Here is a 9,273-nt window from a genome sequence, read left to right on the forward strand (position 1 = left end):
AATTTCAGATTTCTATTTATTTTTTGTAATTTTTCTTGTGTTGAGCTTGTTATACTTATTTACACTGTGAATGTATATTTGCCTTTGTTGTTTATACTTTTCTATTCAATAAATAAAAAAATAAAGAGACTTTTATTTTGCTTCTTGGAGCCCGTTGTGTGGTGACGTCATAAGAGGTGCGCTCACTGCGCTGCCTCTCGTCTTCTCGGTTGAGGTAGCATTTTGGATGCAAATGAAACGATATAAAATACCGCTTATTTGTAAACAACTAAATATTTAAACATAATTTAATATTATTGACGCAATGTTAAATAAGACTACAGTATTGTAATACTTTATTGTAAAGTACTGAGAGTTCCACTTGGGCCAACAAGGCAATAAACAAAGAGATTTACTTCACTTTTTCAAGCCATTCAGGTATGTATTTTTTCAAATCTGTTGATGAGCTTAACATAAATTTTAAAGAAAATACTTTCTCGTCTTTTCCAACATAGCAGATGGATATTGCTGTCACTAGTAAAATTGATCAGGATCATAATTTGGAAGACATGGATAATTCTACAGTTGCAACAAGGGTCACTGCACTGCAACGAAAGAAAACACATGCAAATAAAAATACACCAGCAAATCAAGAAAACATCTTCATCAGTTTGACAACACGTGCATTGCAGATACTAGCAACACAAACAAATACAGAAACGCGTTGCAAATTCTCACAACACAAACAAATGCAGAAACGTGTTGCTAGCAGAACAAATGACAACGGAAGTGTCACAAAAAGTGATGCACCGCTCTGGGAAATGTTGGCCGTTTCTCAACAAAATAGTGCATTCTCCTGAGGTCTCATTTGTAATCTGCATACAGCGCTGTCGCTGATGGGGTGAAAGGTGGTGACAATTTTAGGGGGCCCCCACTGCCCAGAGGGCCCCACAAAAGCAATTATAGTTATAAAATACTTGCCCTCTTTCTGTTAATATTATGTAGTATTAATAGTAGTATTAATTATATTTTATATGTACTCTTATGTTTCCATGCCTGGGTTGTTCTGTTAAATTAGAGACTAGAGACAGACTTTTTTATTTTTTTTTGGCGTATGTATTGAATTATTAAATTATAACTTTGGTCATTTGTATATCTTCACAGGTCTATTCCTGTAGATGTTCATCTATAAATACTGTGAAGAAGTCAAACAAGCAACTGCTGTCACAACACATTCAACTACTCTACTATTCTAATCCACTGTTGTAATGATGGAGTGTGTTAAAGAGGAGACTGATCCTGAATCATTCACAATAACACCTCAACATACTCAACAACAAAGAGGTTTGTGTCTAATCTTCATTTATCATTAAACCGGCATTCCGTAGGTTTGACCTCTGTATCGCCTTCTCTGTCTAAAACATAAAATTACAGGTTATTTGCGGAGGAATTGTCTGTACTTGAGGTGTGCTTTCCCCCGCTACTCTGTGTGGATGAATGTGATGTCTGTGATTACCGCATCAGAGCAGATTTGTCATTATACATCCACATGACAGTTAGAAGTACATCCTATAATAATATACAAAAATAAATGCTCATATCTGCTGTGTTTATTTTGACTGAATTAAAACGTAAATGTTTCAACATAAATGCCTCACATGTTTAGTGGTAAAAGTCATCTCTGTATCAGTATAGTATAACTTCTTTTTAAGCAGATACTCTTTGCAGTTTGAGCTTTTACTGTTTCAACAACAGATGATTCCTCAGATCTAAGTAATAAGTTGACATATTTGCATGACGTTTCCCTTCTCAGATGATAATCGTTTTACAGATTAAACTTTACAAATTAAATGCCTCCATCTAGTTGACAAATTCAAACTCTTGTTAAAACTGTTGTTGAATAAACAAGATACTGACTCTTCCCAATCCCCATCCGGAGCACAAAGACGCAACGAAGTAGCCGGGCTGTCATCTTTCTGTTTATTGACATGATGTAATCTTGCAAAGATGAATGACTTTTTAGACTTTTTCCTGCGAAAACCTACCAGTACAAATTATAACACATTATTACAAGTTTACTGTTGTGAATCAGGAGAGGTAAGGAGATTATTTTGAGCACAGGATGGTTAAGTACTTGCTAAAAAAAATTATTTTGGATCATTTGCATCATAAAGTTATGGGTATGTATTAAAAGCTCTACAGGACTTGACAGTAATGTCATCCATTTACATACCCCGATAGTATTTATATATATAAATATATATGTACTGTATCTCTCAGGGTTTTTTCTTCTCCTAGGAGTTTTCCCCCTCGACTAGCCAGGAGGGTTTTTCTCCTAGGAGTTTTTTTCATCCCCTGGAGAGTCCGCCACCATTGGCTTAACGTAATACTTTACTGTATACGTTACTTTATTACTACGCTTGCTTTTCTATGCTTTTTCCTACATCTACTAATGTAAAGCTGCTTTGAAACAATTAACAATTGTGAAAAGCGCCATATAAATAAAATTGAATTGAATTGAATTAATGTCCTGACACCAGCAGTCATCTATTAATTTGATGCTATATACATTAGATTTTTTTGATTCAATTTTTTTCTCTAGAGTCTAGATTTAATTTACTTGTGAGTCCTGATCCGATACTTGTATTTTCCTAGTACAAGGTGCACACCTACTGTATGACATTTAATGCTTTAATGCATTTAATCTAGTTCTAAAGTGATATTACTTTGACATAATATTTTAATTGATAATATTTTTACATGTTACTATGTTAATTTTAGACCTCATTAAAGTAAAGAAGGAAGAAGAAGAACACGATGAAGTGAAGGAGGAGCATCAGCACCACAGTAGTTTCATAACTGAAGAAAATTCTTCCAGCTCCTCACAAACTGATGAGAATTTAACTCAAGAAAGAGCTGAAGCCGACAAACTTTATGCTTGCAATCTTCGTGATACGAGTTTCTCACAAAAAGGCCAGCTAAAGAATCACACAAGGATTCACACCGGTGAGAGGCCTCACGCATGCACCCACTGTGAGAAGACTTTTGTTCAAAAAAGTCAACTTAAGGTTCACATAAGAGTTCACACTGGTGAGAGGCCATTCACCTGCCCTCAGTGTGATAAGAGTTTCAGAACAAAATCAAATCTAGAGTGCCATTTACGAGTTCACACTGGAGAAAAACCTTTCACGTGCCCTCATTGTGATAAGAGTTTTACACAAAAAGGTAGTCTTCAGATTCACATACGAATGCATACAGGTGAGAAGCCTTTTTCATGCCATCTGTGTGATAAGAGTTACACACATGCAGAAAGTCTCAAATTTCATCTGCAGTTTCACTCGAATGAAAGGCCGTTTAGCTGCGATCAGTGCGATAAGAAGTTTGTTTCGGCAGCTCTGTTAAAAGAGCACCTAAAGACTCATTCAGATGAGAGGCCGTATTTGTGTTCTGTTTGTGGGAAGAGTTTTCTATCGCTTAAAAAAGTAAAAGCACACCAGAAGAGGCATGCGGGTGTAAAGTGCTCTGTGTGTGGAAATTTGTTTTTGGGACCCAAAGAGCTGGAGCAGCACCAGAAGATTCATACTGGAGAAAACCCCTAAAAGTGTTCACATTGTGGAAAGAGTTTTATTAAGTCTGTGACGCTGATAAAACACAAGTGACTGTATACTGGAGAGAAGCTGCACTGCTGTCATTCATGTTGGAGAAGTTTCAGAAGTTCACACAGCTGCAAATTCACAGAGAAAAGGGCCGTCTGTAAAGAGTGAACAAAGATCGACTACAGTCTTCAGGTCCAAGCACATGATGTGAAAAGAAGATCAACTTCACGGTTGAATTACTTAAAGGTGCAGTGTGTAAATTTTAGTGGCATCTAGTGGTGAGGTTGCGAATTGCAACCAATGGCTCAGTTAACTGCTCACCTCTCGCTTTTAAAACGCATAGAGAAGCTACGGTAGCCGCCACCAGACAAACATGTCATCTTCGGAGACAGCTTCATAAAAAAAGTTTTTCTGTTAAGGGCTTCTATAGAAACATGGCGGCACAAAATGGTGACTTCCATGAAGGGGACCCTCGGTATGTAGATAAAAATGTCTCATTCTAAGGTAATAAAAACATAAGAATTCATTATAAAAGGTCTTTATACACCCCTGATAATAAAGTTTTGTATATTTTTTTGCATTTCTGTCAAGAGATCGTTCTAAAAATGACACACTGCACCTTTAAAAATATATTTTTTATGCATTACATCAAGTGTTGAAATTTGTTCATGTAGCTCAACTTGTGTTAACAGTGCAAAAGGTCGTGGGTTTGATCCTCATTCTGATGAAATGTATAGCTTCAATGTATTGTAAATTGCTTTGGATAAAAGTGCCAGCCAAATCCATTAAAACGTAAATGTTTTTTTCAGGATGTATTCTTTTATTTCATGTTTGAGTAGCAGTACTTTTAGATTTTCACTTATTAGAGGAAATTTTTTAAATTATCGTAACAACAGTTTTTATCTCCATCCATAAACATATAATCTAAATTTTGTTAATCATGGATATGATAGGAAGAGAACAAAAACATTTTTGTGACTGAATTGAGATTATTAAAGGAATTGTTCACCTGAAAAATATTCACTTATAAGCCATCACTGCATGTGTTAGTTGTCTCCATTATCAGATCCAGTTCAGCAAACAATCAAAAAGACAGATGTGATGTTTTGCAAGATTTTAGGAGATTCATTATTTCACTGTCTTTGTGATATTGCAATTTAGACTACAAGACAATAGTTTACATACAATGCAATGTAATTTTTTTATACGTTATGTAAACGTTTAAATAATTGTGATTTAAGATGCTGTGTTATTCAGTATTCTATAGTGATTCTATAGTGTAATCGTTTGACCAACATGGGATATTTAAGTTTAAATATATTTATTTTTCCTATACATTATGTATTGTATCCGTTGTAGTTCATTTATTTCTTTGCATTTCACGAATTTTGACAGATTGAAAAAGGGACTTTTATTTTGCTTCTTGGAGCCTGTTGTGCGTTTACGTCATAAGAGGTGCGCTTACTGCGCTGCCTCTCGTCTTCTCTGTTGATGTAGCATTTAGGATGCAAATTAAACTATACAAAATACGCTAAATTTTTAAAACAAGACATATTTAAACATTATTCAATATTGATGAAGCAATATAATATAAAAAATACTCAGACTATCCACTATGGCGGCCGACATTTGTACAAGGCAATAATCAAAGCGATTTACATCACATTTTAGAACATTCAGGTAATTTATGTATGTTTTTTCTAATCTGTTAATGAGCTTTACATGAATTTTAAGGAATATATATGCTCCTCTTTCTAGATAATTAGATGGATAATTGCTGTTGCTAGTTAAATTTATCAGGATCATAACTTGTAAAGACATGGGACACACAGTTACAAATGTACTTTCCTGTAGATGCTGAGGAAACAATCTTAAATGACACAATCTTCAGTGAAGTCACTATCACACCAGTTCATCTATAAATACTGTGAAGAAGTCAAACAAGCAGCTGCTGTCACAACACATTCAACTACTCTACTATTCTGATCCACTGTTGTAATGATGGAGTGTGTTAAAGAGGAGACTGATCCTGAATCATCCACAATTACACCTCAACATACTCAACAACAAAGAGGTTTGTGTCTGATTTTCATTTATCATTAAAGCTGCAGTCCGTAGGTTTGACTTCTCTATCGTCATCTTTGTCTGAAACATAAAATTGGAGATGTAAAAATGTCCTGTACGTATGTTGTGCTTTACCCCTCTACTCTGTGCGGATTAATCTGATTTCTGTATTTATTTACTGCATCAGAGCGTATACACATGATTGTTAGAAGTACATCCTAAAAGTAATATACCTGAATAAATGCTCATATCTGCTGTGTTTATTCTGACCGAATTAAAATGTAAATGTTTTACCATAAATGCAGATAGATCTTGGCATTTTGTTGTAATGAGTTAAATTTTTTTTACCTGTGGTCCCAGAGAAGATTCTCAGTTTCCTGCAGACAATAATTATTGGGAAATGCAAACTATGAGCACCAACATATGTCAGTACCATTGTTTTGTCTCAAAGTGCACTTTGCACTGCACAAAACTTGTGTTTGAATCATGATTTAGTCAGTAGTAAATTCTTTAAATGGGTCAATGACGTGACGTGAATTATTTTGTGTCCGTATGGTTCAATGAAATGTAAAAGGGTTAAAATTTGAAAATAAATTTGCAGATTACTTGCATTCCTTCTCTTTTTTGAGGACCAAGTCTAAAATTTCTGGTTTTATTTAGTTTTGAAAGAATATTTGGGGGATAATTGCAAAAATGTCAATGTGGTGTAACCGCTCTGTGTCAGTTTGTTTAACTTGTATTATTTTTAAATGAAAATATAAATATATTCATAAAAATGAGGAATAAAATATAATCATCTAGATTGGGGTAATATGATTTTTACATACATTTTTACATCATTTGTCAAAGATTATTTAGAAAACAGAGCTGTTTTCAACATATATCAGGACAAATATTACAAAAACGCATTAATATTTACATTTTGAAATAACCAGAGGCGGACACCACTTGAGTATTTAAGTACATTTTCCAAGCATCTGTGCTTTATCAGAGTGTTTTTCTTGGGGAAAAATGTACTTAACTAAAAAATGTTCACTACATTCTAAAGCATAGAATCATACTGTGTATTCCTTTTATATTGCATATTAAAATTTATTTGTACCTAATTAAATCAAAATTGTGTACTTATACCTCTCTTGGATAAAAGTACAAATGTACTTTTTACTTAAGTAAAAGAAAAAAATACTAGATGTTTAATGTACTTAAATATTAAATATAAACCAAAAACTTTGAAAAAATTATGAAATGTAGTGGAGTAAAAATTATGATAATATGCTTTGGAATATATGTTTTCCATAGAAAAACACTGATAAAATACAAATACTTAAAAATGTACTTTAGTGTAAAAAGTAAAAATACTTAAGTAGTGTTCACCCTATGGAAATAACTAATAAAATGAAATTTTAACATGATTTTTTTATGATTACGCTTACATGCCATCAAGGTGGATAAAATATTTAATATTTCTCATTCTTTGGCACAATTGGCGGTTACACCATTTGACATTTTCAGGTCCATTCAGTCTTAACTTTCATAAAAATGTAATTTTTTTATTGCATTAGATTAACATAAATACACTATGTGCATTGAAAATAACCTGATGCATGCTTTTAAAACAAGTTTTTTCAAAAGAATTTTGAATTTCTCATCTTGCCAAATAATTTTTGTCACTCACCCAAATATGAAAATATTGACTTATTATAAGCTGTATGTCAGATGTGGGCGGAATTATGATAATGACCGTCGTGTCCACGTCAACCAGCCCAGGAAGTAAACTGTTGCCTACAATCTGTGTGTTTGTTGTAGTCAACATTGTTTATTTTGGGATTTGTACCTTTTGCACATCGTTAACATGTACTAACACATTCTTACACACCAAAGGAAATGTACAATCGTGAATTGGATAATTGGTGTTCTTTAATGCTGTTAAAATCAACCCAGTGTGTATTTTTGACAACTGTGCATATCTGTACCACACAAAAACCTTTTTACCTTAAATAACTTTAACATAATATTTTGACATGTTTCTGTGTTCATTTTAGATCTCATGGAAATAAAGGAGGAAGGTGAAGAACACGATGAAGTGGAGGATGAACATCAACACCGCAGTTTTATAATTGAAGAAAATTATTTCAACTCCTCACAAACTGATGAGAAATCAACTCAAGAAAGATCTGAAGCCAAAAAAACTTTTGCTTGCCATCTTTGTGATAGGACTTTCATACACAAAGGAAACCTAAAGTATCACATAAGGGTTCACACTGGTGAGAGGCCTTACGCATGCTGCCAGTGTGAGAAAACTTTCATTCAAATAAGTGAGCTTAATGCTCATTTAAGGATTCACAGTGGTGAGAGACCGTTCACCTGCCCTCAGTGTGATAAGAGTTTCCTAAGAAAATCAGATCTAAAGCGACACATTTGGGTTCACACTGGATTAAAACCTTTCGTGTGCCCTCATTGTGATAAAAGTTACAGAGGAAAATCAGATCTACAGCGTCACATACGGGTTCACACTGGAGTAAAACCTTTCTCGTGCCCTCATTGTGATAGGAGCTTCCGAGGAAAATCTGATCTAGAGAGTCATATACGAATTCACATTGGGGTAAAACCTTTCCTGTGCTCTCACTGTGATAAGAATTTCTTAAGAAAATCAGATTTAAATCGTCACATACGGGTTCACACTAGAGTAAAACCTTTCTCGCGCCCTCATTGTGATAAGAGTTTCCAAGGAAAATCAGATCTGGAGAGTCACATACAGGTTCACACTGGAGTAAAACATTTCCTGTGCCCTCATTGTGATAAGATTTTCCAAAGAAAATCAGATTTAAAGCGACACATACGTGTTCACACTGGAGTAAAACCTTTCTCGTGCCCTCATTGTAATAGGAGTTTTCGAGAAAAATCTGATCTAGAGAGTCACACAGGAGTTCACACTGGAGTAAAACCTTTCCCGTGCACTCATTGTGATAAGAGTTTCTTAAGAAAATCTGATTTAAATCGTCACAAAAGGGTTCACACTGGAGTAAAACCTTTCTTGTGCCCTCATTGCGATAAGAGTTTTCAACAAAAAGGAGGTCTTCAGAGTCACATACGAATTCATACAAGTGAAGAAGACAGGCTGAGCTCACGCCGGAGGAGAGGCGGGTCAAACACTACATCAACCAACCAGAAGATGCTTTCTGTACCAAAGAATTTAAGAGTTAATATAGCTTGTGAATTACTATATATATCACCCGATGCTACCACAACATGAATACACAGTGACTAAACAAATTATCTCCAAAATCTGATACTTATAAGACGGTACTTACACGGATGTCCTCAAGCACTTGTTATTAGAACAACACTCAAAAACCTTTTGTGGAGTTAAGTTGATGTCAAGATTGTATAAATTAATCACAAATACATTTTTGTTTCGTTTTTACTTTTATGTTGAATAAGACTTTAAATTGTTTTGTGTTTTAGAAGTGAAGAAAATTAGATTTTTTCTTTTAGTTTATATAGTGATGATATAGTGATAAATATATTAAGGCCTCTTAACTTTAATATAATTGTATATATTTACTGTCAAACTCGTAATTCTATATGATTTGATCAGTGTTTATAATAAAAATGGTTACATTAAATGCTTCAA

General features: G+C 34.1%; 2 protein-coding genes across 3 annotated transcripts; both read left to right on the top strand.

Annotated features, from left to right (window-relative positions):
* Positions 1 to 167: 167 nt before the first annotated feature.
* Positions 168 to 5,552, top strand: LOC135743643 (uncharacterized). 2 transcript variants are annotated; one of them, XM_073813143.1, is made up of 4 exons: positions 168 to 417; positions 1,144 to 1,323; positions 2,761 to 5,255; positions 5,430 to 5,552. In XM_073813143.1, the coding sequence occupies exons 2-3, from the start codon at positions 1,248 to 1,250 to the stop codon at positions 3,576 to 3,578; spliced, it is 894 nt and encodes a 297-aa protein (XP_073669244.1). In that variant the 5' UTR covers positions 168 to 417; positions 1,144 to 1,247; the 3' UTR covers positions 3,579 to 5,255; positions 5,430 to 5,552. The 2 variants fall into 2 exon arrangements, with proteins under 2 accessions (XP_073669244.1, XP_073669246.1); XM_073813145.1 differs by having other exon boundaries at positions 1,158 to 1,323.
* On the top strand, positions 5,445 to 9,273 carry LOC135743644 (uncharacterized). The gene is made up of 2 exons (XM_065261416.2): positions 5,445 to 5,649; positions 7,682 to 9,273. The coding sequence occupies exons 1-2, from the start codon at positions 5,574 to 5,576 to the stop codon at positions 8,890 to 8,892; spliced, it is 1,287 nt and encodes a 428-aa protein (XP_065117488.2). The 5' UTR covers positions 5,445 to 5,573; the 3' UTR covers positions 8,893 to 9,273.

This window comes from Paramisgurnus dabryanus, chromosome 2 (genome assembly GCF_030506205.2).
Source record: "Paramisgurnus dabryanus chromosome 2, PD_genome_1.1, whole genome shotgun sequence".
Lineage (NCBI taxonomy): Eukaryota > Metazoa > Chordata > Actinopteri > Cypriniformes > Cobitidae > Paramisgurnus > Paramisgurnus dabryanus.

Bases quoted from the DNA above. Each gene is read 5' to 3' on its own strand.
- LOC135743644 (XM_065261416.2), top strand. From the start codon at position 5,574: ATGATGGAGTGTGTTAAAGAGGAGACTGATCCTGAATCATCCACAATT. The intron at 5,650-7,681 runs GTTTGTGTCTGA...TGTTCATTTTAG, and splicing joins ACATACTCAACAACAAAGAG to ATCTCATGGAAATAAAGGAG.
- LOC135743643 (XM_073813143.1), top strand. From the start codon at position 1,248: ATGATGGAGTGTGTTAAAGAGGAGACTGATCCTGAATCATTCACAATA. The intron at 1,324-2,760 runs GTTTGTGTCTAA...TGTTAATTTTAG, and splicing joins ACATACTCAACAACAAAGAG to ACCTCATTAAAGTAAAGAAG.